Here is a 16,310-nt window from a genome sequence, read left to right on the forward strand (position 1 = left end):
TTAATCGCAGTCATTTTTCTGCATTTCGTGGAATATAACTCAAACGGAAATTGAACACTGGCAGTTTTCTTGTATAGTTTCACACAGCTTTCACTGCAATCTAGTATAGTTTGTCACAGCTTTCATTGCAATGTTCGATCCAGTTTCTGGGCTCTTGATTCGGCGACAACACATATTCCCAACAGAACTTCAAGAGCACACTTATCTATGCTAAACAAATTTTTAAATAAATACCACCTTGTAAGAATATCCGAACTCAAAATTGTAGCACATTCACTCACTGTTACTGATAAAACAAAACAACACCCAAGCTTGCTGCTGTGAGTATCAAGTTCGTCTATTGTTGTGTCCTTTGTCAATTTGCGCATTTGATACATACTGTTTGCAGCAATGCCCTGAAATCAATTCCCAATGATTCTTGAAAATTACCAAGTAAGGTTCACTGTAGGTAACCTTCCTCTTAAAAAATCCATAAGTAGTACACATGATCAACTAGGAACTACTTAACCAATGACATTAACACAGAGAAATTGAGGACAGTACAACAAACTGCAACATAGCATTCAACAATGGTTATTTCCAGACTACTAAATACAATATTTTTGGACTGCGTTGACCAGACACAAAACACTAGGTGACCGAAGTTTTCCAACTTCTATCAATTCAGAACTAGAAATCAAAAAGCAAAGAAAATACAGATGCACCATACAATCACAGGTAATAGTTAATGGAGGAAAGAGAGAAAACATGCTGTCCATATGTCTTTCCATGCTGGTAAAAACATCCTTATTTGAAAGTTCAAAATCTGAGGCTACTGTTGCTCCCTCACTGCATAATAGCTTTGTTAAACAAAAATATAAGAGGAATCAAAGTAATAAACAGTGTATTCCTGAATGTTGTTCTTGCTCATGTGTTTCTTTATTTCTCTGAAACACAAATGTTGGTGAGATATGTGCCATCTTCAATTTGAAAATAGGTAACACACAATTCTACATGTCATTTCAAAAGAAACATTCCAACACTCTTTGGAAACTTTTTGAGGTAATCACAGACAATACGGAAAGATTTAATCAACAGTGTGTAACTGTTAATTTCCTTTATTCATCCTAAAACATATTTTACACAATTCTTATATCACAGTTCCAAGCATAACTAATTCCATTTTTCAAAACCCTCAAGAAATGAGTTCCAACTATGTACAATAATATTTATTCAAGGAACTCATTTTCTGACAACTCACTGTACACCTAGTCTCATGGTAAATTTCTAGCAAAATATGTGCAGATTCAATATCTGCTTAAAAATCACTAATATACAAATACATATTGTAAATGTTACATTTCACATCAATACTTTCATTATACTCAGTGACTCATTACTTCCCGAGGTATGCAAGCAAAAACATACTGAAATGTTAAAAATAAATGCATAATAATGAAGTTTGTTATTTTAACATAATTTGTATTTTTTGCAATTTTTTTCTCGTCTATTTCATTAAAAAAAATCATGAAATATTGACTGAATTTTCCATTAATTATTTTATGGAAACGAAAAATATGTATCTTCAGTTACAATTAACAGCCAATAAACTATAATAGAATATATAAAAAGTCAAAAACATTTAAAATATTTTCTTCATTTATGATAGTGATCCAATATGTTTGTTCCTCATACAAAACTATTTACATCAACCATTAATAAAATACTTTACAATGGACTGCACATCTCAATCTTTTCTTTTTGTTTTTTATGTTCTATATTTTGCAAAACTACACAGTTTAATTAAAATAAATGAATTGGCACACAATATCACATACACAGACTGCATTCTATCAGTAACAATCAATAGCATTGTATTCTTTAGCTTCATTTGAAGCTAGTATATCATCAAGTAAAGAACCAAAGTCATCAGAGTAATATTCAAGCCAACGATTCTTTTCTTGAATCATTTTCTGGATGTTGAGTGTTCCAAGAGCGTGAAGAAAATCTTCTGGACTTACACTGCTGCATATTGTTGTCACACGATGATCAAATGGATGTGGAACACTCAATTTGCTTCTGTATACATCCTGCAGAAGTTTCATATCTGATTGTTGGACTATAGAATTTATGACACTAGCAGAGGTTTCTGTTTGGCGCTTTTGTGGAGTAGTAGGAATAGAGTCAACCTCACTGTTGCTGGCAAAACGTGGTCCTTGCACTCTGCTAGCAGGCATGTCAGGAAATCTTTCAGTGCAACTGGACATCACCAAGTCTGGAAGATGTTTTGCAGCTGGTGACAGCAAATCATGTTCTGATAATGATTTTGAAATTGATGTTATAACAGATGCTGCTTTGCACACAACACGCATATTACAGTCTTGAATCAACACAAGAAGAACCTGAAATCAAATAGCAGTATTTCACACACCAATACCACTTGAAAATACATAATTTTAAATCTGTGATATATTTTGAGTACCTTTTCTTTGTGAATTGTTTAAGCATGCATGCATTCATTCATTCATCTCATTCCCATTAAGCAAAGAACCCTACATGATATGGAACAAGTCAAGGTAAATGCTAATAAAAGAAAGCAATTTGTAGTAAAGTAATCTGTAGACTTCATTAACAATGAACTTATTTATTGGCACAGCATTTTTTACAATACATTGCTACATGCCGAAAAGCTAAATCTTCAAGCTTTGAATCTAAATAATCAGATAATATGTAGAAGGCGTTTATAATTAGGTTTTTATAATTTTCTTTTGACTTGATAGAGAATCCTAACTTTTTGCTTTATGTTAGATGAGTGCTTGTTGAATACCTACACATACAAGCACATAACTCTGCACTGAAATGTAGGAATGGAGGCCACAGTCTGCATGAAAATTACTTTTTTGCTGTGTTTGTGCATATTACAGTTCATCTGAAACTCTTCTATATTATCAGAAAAACAAGCCATTAAAGAATAAATGTACTGGGAGGAGTCGACCAACTTGTAGATATCTTGTAATGACTGTTTTAAATATTTACAAAAAATCTTACTTTAATGAAAAGAGAAGCTTTACTTTAGTTAGTCCCATACCTCTTTCAATCATAGGATTTGTACACTGATTCTGAAGGCAAGCAACACCATATTACATGAAATAACAAGAAATGAGGAAACACTTACACAGGTAATTATAACACTAAGACTTGGAAAACAGAGAAAATTCTGTACAGAAGGCCAATAACTAGAGACCGTCACTTTCACCTCATAAACCAGTAATAAGTGTGAGGGTACTGTGTTCTCAGGATGCCTAAGAATTCAGTGATAAAGTTGTGAGTGCATTAAACGGTAGTAAATTGAAAAACTTGATTCTAAGCAGTCACAGTCAGCCTCATTTCATCAAACATAAAAAATTTACCACAACACTGATGGATGCAGATGCACAAAACTGTGGAATTTGCACCACTGTGGTGTGTCTTGAGGAATAAATAAATAAAAAAACAATCAAACTATTGTTGCATAACAACAACCATTGAAAAGGAGAGCCCCTGAGTTTAGAAAATGATATTATATAGTTTTCAATAAAGCCACCCAGGACAGCAGGTTTGTGGATCAGTATGTAAAATCAGTAGAGTGAAGACCAGTCAGTTCTTTTAGAAAGACGTAATTTAGATAACATTTGTCTTTTTTTATCTTCCAAGTAAAGCCATTACTGTCAGAGACTAAACACAGGTGACAAAAATGTTGTGTAGTGTGTTAACACATTTAAGGACAGATATTTCAGTGATGAAAACAAACAGTTGTTTTAATGAAGAAGAAATGCCCTTTGCAAAGAAGCTTTAAACACACTAGTGGCTATTCTTAGAAACATTAATATTTGATCAGATAAATGAGCTTGTAAAACATGCAAAAATAATGAAAATACAAGTGACATCATTTCCAAATGATTATGAACTAGAAACCGAATAATTGAGAAACCACACTAAATAGGGAAAATTCCTGAGCTCTTCAATGCTTATTTATACAGTTCGCCTGTATCCATAATGTGTATTCGTAAATTTAGCTAGAAAGCACAGTTATAAACAGATCCATGAAAATATGAAGGGCGATCAAACAGTTTCTGTTTGAAGGCCGTACACTACGGAATCAGTACAACAATTGGGCAAAATCACCAGTGCATTGAGGCAATCATCCAACCGAAGCACCAGGTTGAAGATACCAATTTGGTAAGACACTGTGTCCTGCAGCATTAAGGAGACCATAAATGCCTGCTACACATCGTTGTTCAATAGGAATCATTGACTTTTATGCTCAAATGTCTCCCACTTGGGTTGGTGTAACTTCTGCGTTATGAGATTTGTGATTTGGGATGTGCGTTATCATGAAGCAGCAGTACCCGTTGGCGCAGCAGCTTTTGTTGCCTGCAACAGTGCACTCAAAGAATGTGTTATTTTCAACACTGAATCGCAGGTTTGCTTCAGCAAGCTGCCATGGATGAGGCTGGCCTTCCAGGTTGACCAGCATCTTGTGTCAAATCACAACCAGTGCGGAACTTGGTGCACCATTCCAAAATGAAGGTTTTCAACAGATGAGTTGCCCCCACACACATTCTTCATTCTACATTGGATGTCAACTGGTGTTTGTCCTTCCACAGCCAAGAAAAGAATAACAGCACATTGGTCATGTTTGGACGCATTAGTAATAATGTCATCATAGTTCATAATTCTGCATTTACTGTATACACATTCGAAACACTCAAATGTCACATTAATCCCTTGACCAGATGTCAGTGTTTATACACCTGTATCAGTCACTCTACATTGCATATATGCAGCAGCAACACCCTCAAATGGACACTTCTTGATTGCCACTTATACAATGAATATAGTTCTTCAGCAAATCAAATGACAGTCATGATATGACATAGTCTTTTTTCTGGGACAATATAACAAAAAAATCATATTTAAATAAATTAAAACAATAAGAAAATCAGCTGTAGAGAGGGCAAACGAGAAATGTGGAAAGGTGTAATGTGTTTGCAAAGGAGGACATATGCAAAATGCTCACATGATTTTATAATACTGGTCCAACATTTCGGGCGCTTACCATGAGAGTCTGTAAAGGAAGTATAACACAATGCTCAAAGTTTTGAGAAACTCAAATTACATGCACTAATCCATCCTCCTCATTCCACTCAGTCAAATTCCTTACCGCTCCTCCTGAGGGAGGACATTAAGAAATGTCTAACATGTAGCAATAGCTATTTCAGAGACATGAAAGTTCTGTCAATGATGCTGCAGATAGTGAGCTCTGCCTTCATCTCATAGGCAAGACCGGCAGCCTTCACCAAATCAGATAGCCGCTGGAATCCAGAGAGAATTTCCTCAGATCCAAAGCGACACATGTCATTAGTGTCGACATGTGCCACCACCTGCAGCTGGCTGCACCCTGTGCTCTTCATGGCATCCGGAAGGACCCTTTCCACGTCAGGAATGACTCCACCCGGAATGCACACGGAGTGCATACTGAATTTCTTCTTCTCCTTAGCCGCCATATCCCTAAGGGGTCCCATTAAACGCTTAACATTGGAGCTCCCAACTACCAATAAGCCCACCCTCTGTGATTGCCCGGACCTTGAAGGCTGAGAATGATCCTCTGAAACAGGGCAGGCAGCTGCATCTGCCTCAGCCAGAGACAGTGCCTGAAACCTGTTTGTCAGACGCACCGGGGAGGCTTTCTGATCAGCCCGCCATGCCTTGGAATGACCTCCCAATCAACGACAGGCGAGAGCTCAGCCCCACTGCGGGCAGCAACCGGGGCAACCACAAAGGCAGCCCGATATGGGTACAGACGGGACGAAGTTGACATCCCCGTGATACCCAAGTGTTGAAGAACAAAACAATCCTACTGGAGGAACATCCACAATTGAGCATTATAGCAGAGATTGGAAAAGCCACTTTAGTTGCAAGGTTCTTTTTATTTTCCAATGCTTAAACCGCAACTGACGACTGGTTTCAGGCTCTTACATGCCGAAAGTACATTCTCTAAGAGAGTTCTCAATTTTGTATGAATAAAATATCTGAAGCATATTCCCTGAGGAAGGAATTCTTCTTCAGTACCTTCCCTCCTTCTTGAGAAGGCTTTCTGTGCGTGTTGCCTATCGTATCCAGCACAGAACACGCACATAATCTTGTATTTCATTAAACTAGTGCAAACAGGCAAAGTACTCAATGTGCAGGTATGGAACTGGCATCAATGTGTTCTCCAAGAGCTGCACTACATTATGATTTTAGTTTTATGTGTGGCAACGCATTATTAAGTTGAAACACAGGCAGTTTATGAAAATGCATTTTCTGACAAAGTTCCAGATTTTTTGGCATGTGGGAAATGTTTTTGATATTGAAGTTAGGAGAACAAATTATTGAACTAAAGCTTAAAAATACATCACATTTTCATCTACTCCAAAGCGGAAATCTGACAGAGTTTTCTAACAAGAGAGAATTTTTGTTAAATACGACTCATAATGCACATCAAGTACATAAGCTGTCATCCATACCAAAGCCATAAAAACAGTAGGAGACCATAGGCGCATCTGTGCTTGCTCGTCATCAGTGGGCCCAGTATCTTTACGCTAACACAGGAAAACAAAGGTATGGTTGAGCCAAAACAATGCAGCAGGTTCCCATACAAAGACCTTTCATGGGCACTCCGCAGCAAAGTGAATCTCATTCTGTCTCCTTCTGAAAACATCCCCTAGGCTGTGGGTCAGCCATGTCTCCACAATATCTTTTCTTCCAGGAGTGCTAGTTCTGCAAGGTTCGCAGGAGAGCTCCAGTGAAGCTTGGAAGGTAGGAGATGAGATAATGGCAGAAGCAAAGCTGTGACGACAGGGCATGAGTCGTGCTTGGGTAGCTCAGATGGTAGAGCACTTGCTCGCGAAAGGCAAAGGCCCTGAGTTCAAGTCTCGGTCTGGCACACAGTTTTAATCTGCAAGGAAGTTTCAGCATCCCAAGTAGCTTGTATGTTTAAAGACAATTTGGAAATTGCAATTAAAATTGACTGCAATGAAAATTATCTGGGTTGTTATATTGGGCTAATTACTCAGATGAGAGTGGAAAAGAAGGAAGAGCTCTTGCTAAATCCTTGGACCCCCTCAAGGCATTATGACTCTGAAAGTGATGCAAGCCATTTGCAAAGATTTAATCTTGCTTGGTTAGAACAATATGCACCGTGGCTCGTATATTCCAAGCTACTAAAAAATTCCCTACGAAAGCACTGTGTTTTATTTCCTGTTACTGGTACTGTTAGAGGCATTTTGGTATCATTTGTCATTAGACCATTCACAAAATTCAAGAATAAGCATGAAGACTGTCAGACAAATGTTAAAAACCCAGCAACACTTACGAGCATGAGCTGCAGCAAATCTTTTCTTGAACAAGTACCTGTAGATATCCAACTGCATAATGTGCATCAAAAAGTGATCAATGAAAACCAGCAGATATTATCATCAATTCCTTCTTGTATGATTTTTTATGGTACACATGATATGCCTCTTAGAGGAAAACAGTTAGATGATGGTCTTTTATTACATTTCTAGAATTTAAGAATCTATTCTGGCGATGACAAGTTGAGGAGTCATCTGGAAAATTATTGCTGCAATGCTGTTTACACTCACCAAAAATACAAATAAACTAATAAATTTGTATAATGCTGTTATTAGGGAGAATATAGTCACTGAAATTATGAAAGCAATGTTTTATGCATTCTTGGCTGATGAAACATCGAACATAGCTGGGAAGGAACAGTTATCAATAGGCGTGCGGTTCTAGGGTGAATGCAAAGTGAAAATCCAGGAAGAATTTGTAGGTTTTGCTGAAATAAAGTCACAAAATGCCTCATCAACAGTCAAAGCAACTGACAGTTTCCTAATCTGCCAGTAGAGGATTGTGTAGGATTTGGCTTCGATGGCTGTTCAAAAAAATGCAGGTAGAGAGAGCAGTGTGCAAGCCATTTTAAGAAAGAAGTATTATCGAGTCTCATATGTTCGTGGTTCAAGACACATACTCAACTTTGTGGTTAATGATGCAAGTGCAGTGCCGGAAATTAGAAATACTGTTCCCACTGTAAAAGACACTATAAACTTTTTTTTAGAGAATAAACTATACCAGAAAAATATGCTCCAAATTTATCACGACTGTGTGAGATGAGATGGTCTGAAAAATATAAATCCATCAGACTATTTTCTCAACATTTTGCAGAGATTGTGAGAGCTCTAGAAAATTGTCCACAGAGGGACATTATGTGTATTAGTTGTGTTCAGCCATTATAAAACTGGTGTTCCTCTTAGCTTTACAAACAACAGCCAAACCTTCAGCAGTTTTAGAACCAGTGGCTAATGTCCTGAAATCTAAGCTTATACACATGATCGCAGTGAGCGAAAACATCACAGGAATCCTTGATGTTCTCAGCAATGACTGAAAGGAAGCAGACAGAACAACTAGCGAATTACTTGGAAAACCACAAGCCACTGCAGAGGAAAGGGAAATAGAAATTTCTGTTCCACACTTTGCTTGTAACCAAAAATTCAGAAGCAATCTGCCTTCAGAAAGTGACAGCGAATACTGGTGACATTGCTGTTAATACCATACATTGAATCACTCATGTCATCATCAAATATTCAATTTTCACCAGAAAATACTCCAGCTATTGCTCTAAACAAGTTACAGCCCTTGAATATGAACAAAACTAGTATAACAGAATTTCATAAACATGCAGAACTGTTCAAAAAAATTGTAGTTTGGATAATATTGCCAGAGAACTGGACCTATGGCACAATTTATGGAGGAGAAAGAATATACCTGAAGCTAAATTAAAGGACACAGAAATCGTTGACCTGTTTAATGTAACCAATGTCTTTCTCCTTAGCATGAGAATTCCACACATAACAGTAACTGTGGAGTGATCACACTACTCCATGCACAACAGTAACTGTGGAGCGATCCTTCAATATGCTTCAACGAGTAAAGATGAGGCTTAGGAGCACTACGGGAGAAGACGGACTCACTGGGTTGTGCCTGACAAGCGTACACCAAAATTATGTGAAAAAAAATCTTCAAGATGTTAGAAAAGAAAGTAACACAAATTTGTGGCAAATAGAAGAAGATTAACACTAAACTAAAAGATTTTGTTGTTATGCAAGCGCATTTGCATGTTTAAAATATTTATTAAAAGCAATTTTTCACTGGTTTTCTGTTTTATTTGTTAATAAACACTGCTTGTTGTTCCTGCTCCCTGTTCCTTGAGACTAATATGAACCACTTAGAGTGCCTTCATAACTACACAGCAATCAATAAAGTTTCAGGATATTTTAATCAAAATCCACTGCACGACTTGCAACCAAAGCAAGCCTTTTGACATCATGAGGTAAAAAAGGTTGTTAGCAATACAGTTATTTTCTCTGCCGTGCCAATGAATTCATTTCCTCTTGCGATTAAAGTAACAGTCACTAGAAAATTTTGTCGTGTATCAAAATACTACAGCTGGATTGTTTGAGTTCTGTGTCCATTCTAAGTTGTTCATAAAGTTATATCACAACAAAACAAAAATGATTAATAAAGCACGAATTCATGGTCTTCCCTACTATAGCTACAGGGAAAATTCTCTTTCTGGAAATGCACTGGTGCTGACCGCAAGTAAGTAGTCAGCATCTAATTCACTCAAGTAACAACATAGATTCACAGGAGTCCTGAAGCAACTAGGGATTCCCTGTACACAGGCGTCACAGGAAACTGATCCATCTGCTTCAACCCAGTTACACCACTGATTTTAGCAATGTTATTTGCAATTTCTGATCATTAAAAACATCAAAATTACATTATTTGAATTTTAAAGTATTTGCTATCAGATGCTGACTGTGACATCATCCAAAAGTCAGAATATAAGGTGTGATCAAAAAGTAATAGAAATTTTTATTTTTCTTAAAGAATCTTTATTTAATCATCAATATCAACTTTGTCCCCTTCAAAGTAATCCCCCCCTACACCTGCACCACCACTTTCTCTAAACTTGAAAGCACTTCTGGAATTCACTTTGGCAAAAATACTTGTTCATAACCGGTGGTAGGCAGAAAACATCTTCCGAGATTGTCCTAAATGCTTTCTCCGAAAATTATTTCGAGCAGTTAGTCCACGAACCCACGCAAATTGTAAATGGTTGCGAAAACATACTTGACCTCTTAGCCACAAACAGTCCAGAGCTGATAGAGAGCATCATGACTGATAAAGGGATTAGTGATCACAAGGTCATTGTAGCTAGGCTCAATACCGTTTCTTCCAAATCCACGAGAAACAAATGCAAAATAATTTTATTTAAAAAAGCGGATAAACTGTCACTAGAAGCCTTCCTAAAAGACAATCTCCATTCCTTCCGAACTGACTATGCAAATGTACACGAGATGTGCCTCAATTTCAAAGATATTGCAACTGAGAGATTCATACCTCATAAATTGGTAAGAAATGGAACGGATCCCCCGTGGTACACAAAACAGGTCCGAACACTGTTGCAGAGGCAACGGAAGAAGCATGCAAAGTTCAGAAGAAAGCTAAATCCCGAAGATTGGCTAAAATATACGGACGCGCGAAATTTGGCACGGACTTCAATGCGAGATGCCTTTAATAGGTTCCACAACAAAACATTGTCTCGAAGTTTGGTAGAAAATCCGAAGAAATTCTGGTGGTATGTAAAGTACACAAGCGGCAAGATGCAGTCAATACCTTCGCTGCGCAGTGCTGATGGTACTGTTACCGACGACTGTGCTGCTAAAGCGGAGTTATTGAATGCAGTTTTCCAAAATTCCTTCACCAAGGAAGACAAATGGAATATTCCAGAATTTGAAACACGAACAGCTGCTAGCATGAGTTTCTTAGAAGTAGATACCTTAGGGGTTGCGAAGCAACTCAAATCGCTTGATACGGGCAAGTCTTCAGGTCCAGATTGTATACCGATTAGGTTCCTTTCAGATTACGCTGATACAATAGCTCCCTACTTAGCACTCATATACAACTGCTCGCTCACCGATAGATCTGTACCTACAGATAGGAAAATTGCGCAGGTCGTACCAGAGTTTAAGAAGGGTAGTAGGAGTAATCCATCTAACTACAGACCTATATCATTGACGTCGGTTTGCAGTAGGGTTTTGGAGCATATACTGTATTCAAACATTATGAATCACCTCGAAGGAAACGATCTATTGATACGTAATCAGCATGGTTTCAGAAAACATCGCTCTTGTGCAACGCAGCTAGCTCTTTATTCGCATGAAGTAATGGCCCCTATCGACAGGGGATCTCAAGTTGATTCAGTATTTCTAGATTTCCGGAAAGCTTTTGACACCGTTTCTCACAAGCGACTTCTAATCAAGCTGCGGGCCTATGGGGTATCGTCTCAGATGTGCGACTGGATTCGTGATTTCCTGTCGGGAAGGTCGCAGTTCGTAGTAATAGACGGCAAATCATCGAGTAAAACTGAAGTGATATCAGGTGTTCCCCAGGGAAGCGTCCTGGGACCTCTGCTGTTCCTGATCTATATCAATGACCTGGGTGACAATCTGAGCAGTTCTCTTAGGTTGTTCGCAGATGATGCTGTAATTTACCATCTAGTAAGGTAATCCGAAGACCAGTATCAGTTGCAAAGCAATTTAGAAAAGATTGCTGTATGGTGTGTCAGGTGGCAGTTGACACTAAATAACGAAAAGTGTGAGGTGATCCACATGAGTTCCAAAATAAATCCGTTGGAATTTGATTACTCGATAAATAGTACAATTCTCAAGGCTGTCAATTCAACTAAGTACCTGGGTGTTAAAATTATAAACAACTTCAGTTGGAAAGACCACATAGATAATATTGTGGGGAAGGCAAGCCAAAGATTGCGTTTCATTGGCAGGACACTTAGAAGATGCAACAAGTCCACTAAAGAGAAAGCTTACACTACACTTGTTCGTCCTCTGTTAGAATATTGCTGCGCGGTGTGGGATCCTTACCAGGTGGGATTGACGGAGGACATCGAAAGGGTGCAAAAAATGGCAGCTCATTTTGTATTATCACGTAATAGGGGAGAGAGTGTGGCAGATATGATATGCGAATTGGGATGGAAATCATTACAGCAAAGACGTTTTTCGTCGCAGGGAGATCTTTTTACGAAATTTCAGTCACCAACTTTCTCTTCCGAATGCGAAAATATTTTGTTGAGCCCAACCTACATAGGTAGGAATGATCATCAAAATAAAATAAGAGAAATCAGAGCTCGAACAGAAAGGTTTAGGTGTTCGTTTTTCCCGCGCGCTGTTAGGGAGTGGAATGGTAGAGAGATAGTATGATTGTGGTTCGACGAACCCTCTGCCAAGCACTTAAATGTGAATTGCAGAGTAGTCATGTAGATGTAGATATGGTGTTCAGCTCCTTCAACGATTCTGTTTCCATCCCACAAACAGTGGCAAAACGAAGTCCTTTCATGGTTCACTTCAGCCTCTGGAATAGAAAGTAGTCACAGGGGGCCATGTCCAGAGGATACAGTGGCTGAGGCAACATAATAGTTTTGTCTTTTGGCAAAATATCAGAAACAAGCATTGAGGTGCAAGTGGGATCACTATCATGATGCAATTTCCGCAAGTGATTTTGCCACAATTCTGGTCATTTTCTTCAGACTGCTTCACACAAACAGCTCATAACTTCTAGGTAGTATTCCTGGTTGACAATATGACCAACTGACAGGAACTCGTGATGCGCTATCCTGTTGTAACTGAAGAAGACCCTTCAATTGTGATCAAACTTATTGAATTTTTTTCAATTTTGGCTTTTCAGGTGTTTCCTTCAAGACAACTGGGCTTTAGTTTCGGTGCCGTAACTGTATACCAATGTTTTGTCACCTCTTATAACCTTCTTTAGAAGTTCTGGATTACTGATGACTTCACTCAGCAATTTGTAAGTGATGTCTATGTGATATCGTTTTTGGTCAAAATTCAATAACTATGGAAAAAAACTTTGCTGCTCCATGTTTCACCCTCCCCCCCCCCCCCCCCCCCCACACACACACACACACACACACTTGGCATCAGCCAAAGGATATGAACTGTCAACAATAAACAAAATATTCCACACAGCTGAAAATGCACAAAATATTCCACACAGCTGAAAATGCAAACATGCACCATGAACATGTGTACCAACGAGTATATACACACACACACACACACACACAAAGGTTAGAAACAGTAATAATATACATCTACAAGGACTAATTGCACCCACAGATCTCTACAAAGATATCCACTATAAGTAAGTTTTGAAGTTCAAAATTTTTAATATTTTGTGACTTCCAATGGTAAATGTTTTGAAATGTGTAGAGCACCTTTCTAAGTTTCCACAGTGTATCACAGAAAAACCCAAAACTCCAAGATACATGCATGGAGCAAATCCATAGTCCATAAAATTCTTGGAAGTATTTAATTTGATAGTTTAGCACTTCAAGCCTTCTCCACTCGAAGAAACCCATTATAAATTCACTAGTGCTTAAAAAAGTCATTGCAATTGCATAAGCTACATTAAAACCGTTCAGATAAGGTGTCTGTCTGAAACCAACCAGTGTTGAGTGGTGTCATTTATAGCAATAGCAGGTAAAATGTAACTATCATCTAACAGTACACATTTAACTGAACATATATCTCAACTGCAGAAAGTGGTACTAAAAACATAGCTTATCTTTAAGCTATAAGTAGAAATTTACTGGTCTCACAATCAATCTTGCATCTAACACTTTACAACAGTACATACCCTGCAATGCTGGCACAAAATAATTATTATATGACGTAAGAAAATAGTAACACAGAAAATTGTCATCTGAAGTTATACAGAATTTCACTCCCCCCCCCCCCCTCTCCCCCCCCCTCTCTCTCTCTCTTTTAAAAACAAAAACAAAAAGGCTTCATTTGAAAACAAACGGTTCATGGCACTTTACATATCTGTTCCAATCAAAATGCATTTCATACTAGATAGAACTTTGCTTATACATATACTGAATTTTCCTTTTACAAAGAAAGAAATGAAGTGTACGTAATCATTCTACGTTGTGTGTATACTAGGGTGCTTATGGAGCAAGTGCCTCAAACATTAGAGTGAGCATGTTGACAGATGCTTCCCTTTAGAATTAGGAGTTTTCGGTATGTTTCTCTGCTTGTTCTTAAGGAAAGCATTACAATGTACAGCAGAAAATGTGCCCGTAATTACAAATCAGTGCATAGTTTGCAGAGCAGAATGAAATAGCCAGAGCGTAATCAGAGTGATTCCTTATAAGGCAAACATTAACAATCCCACGACATGACTAGCACATTGCTCATTAATGCCAATTTCAGTGATAAGTTACTAATCATTATTAAAAATAGCAGTTTTACAGTGTAATACAATATCATTGAATGAGCAGTCATACCATTAAGAGTTGATGTCATATAGCTAACATTTTCAATTAGTTTCACAATTTCTGTATAGTGAGGAGCTAGGTTGTTGTTTCGCAAAATATTCAGGTGCAATGACTCCAAGCTAACCCATAAATTAAGACCAGAAAGTTGTTTGTGGGGGTCTCTTCTGCAGCAGCAGTCCACCCCCCTCCAACCGTAACTGCGATTTAAATTGTGAAGCTCATTCACCAGAAGATTTTCACTTTTATTGGTAGAGCACTTTTTGAAGCTTAAGCTTACTACGTACCTGTAAACATCCAATTTGTGACAGTTCTGAGAGAACTTTTCTCAGGCGTGATTGTATTTCCTTTTCAGTCAATGTCACAATTTTACGATTCTCCTTTGAAAATGTGACACTAGGAAATGCACCATCAATCATGCCTTGATTTACCATAGCATGATCGATAACTTTTTCCCAAAAGGTAAGAGCATTTACTTGGACTTCCCAGTACAAATCACCAAGTGCAGCAGCAGACATTGTGCTGTACACAACAGGTAATATCTCTTTCCTAGAACACCACATTTAAAAATCAGAAAACAATTAGTATCTGCTACTTATTACAGAAATGTCCATATAGATGAACAAAATTATCATTAAAACACTGGACAGTATTTTTATATTAATTTGACTGATCTGACAATATAGAGAAATGAGACAGGTGTAAAGGAAAAAAAGTACCTTTCTTAAAAACAAAACTCATTACTATTGAAAAACTGTGCTTACTGAGCACCAAACATTTTAATGCTTCCCCTTTATAATAAACACCTACTGTGTATAATGTACTTCAGCTTGTATGAGAGTTTTACCTATTATTTTGCCAACAGGATGGTAAAGTTAAGATACATGGAAATACCTTCTACATTCATATTTTTGTAGTGTTTGACATTTTCTGATAACATGAGAAGAGACATAGGAAACTGAATGTACAATGCTAATGGAAGCTTTTAGAACATGGAGCCATCTGTCTTTTTGAGTTGCAAAGACAACAGTGGCGAAATAGTTCTGAGATTTTATGACAAATGGTTCTTTTTTTGGCTTTCTTCACACGGCACTGAATTTATGTTTCTGTGTGATGGGGCAAAATGCAAGTTTGGTTTTCGAAGATCAAGGACCATGAACATGATATCACCCAATTCTGTACGTGTTTGCCAGTGTTGCGGTGCACAGTTCTGTCAGTAAAACTTTCAGAACCACCATTCAAAGTCATACATCAAACAAACGAGAGATCTGCATGTGAGGTGACTTGATTATAATCCAAGTAGTAGTTCCTATTTAGTTGTCAGCACCAATTTTTAATGAAGTGCTGTTATCCTTGATCTGTGTCAAAGTATGTAAATGAAGGGTGGGTTTTAATATTGTCAGTTTTGTCTACAGTACTACTGAAAAACTGTCAATGTGGATACGTATCATTCATCTACTGCATAAAGGTCTCGGGTTTTTTTTTTTTTTTTTTTTTTTTTTTTTTTTTTTTTTTTTTTTTTAAATGCCGGGTTCCAACAAAATGCTTTAGTAGTAGACACTACAGAAATTAATTAGGTTAATATGGTATCAGACTACAGATAATGGTGCAAGAGGTTGTGGCACACATGGGATGTGAGACAAGCAAGGAGGTGAGAAGAGGAAGGGAGAAGTTGGGGGGAGGGATGGTTGACAGCTGGAAGGGACAGGCTGCAAGATAACGAAACAGTAATTTTGCACCAGTAAGTCAGTAAGTTTGCCTTAGTGCAGACAGGAGGAGCAGCATGTAGCACACACAATGGTGGAGTGGTCATTGGGAGAGCACAGAGGAAGAGGGAGACTGCACAAGAGAAAATATGAGAGTAGGTTAATCG

At 37.8% G+C, this 16,310-nt stretch overlaps 1 protein-coding gene across 2 annotated transcripts in view; it reads right to left on the bottom strand.

Annotated features, from left to right (window-relative positions):
* Positions 1-1,081: 1,081 nt before the first annotated feature.
* Positions 1,082-16,310, bottom strand: part of LOC126334729 (uncharacterized) — a 100,971-nt gene continuing 85,742 nt past the window's right edge. For both annotated transcript variants that reach the window (XM_049997267.1, XM_049997268.1), the window contains 2 exons: positions 14,725-14,986; positions 1,082-2,381 (listed from right to left, as the gene is read on the bottom strand). In XM_049997267.1, coding sequence (XP_049853224.1) covers positions 1,833-2,381; positions 14,725-14,986 — 811 coding nt within the window. In that variant the 3' untranslated portion in view covers positions 1,082-1,832. The remainder of the gene's footprint in view (positions 2,382-14,724; positions 14,987-16,310) is intronic.

Source organism: Schistocerca gregaria, chromosome 2, assembly GCF_023897955.1.
Source record: "Schistocerca gregaria isolate iqSchGreg1 chromosome 2, iqSchGreg1.2, whole genome shotgun sequence".
Taxonomy (NCBI): Eukaryota; Metazoa; Arthropoda; class Insecta; order Orthoptera; family Acrididae; genus Schistocerca; species Schistocerca gregaria.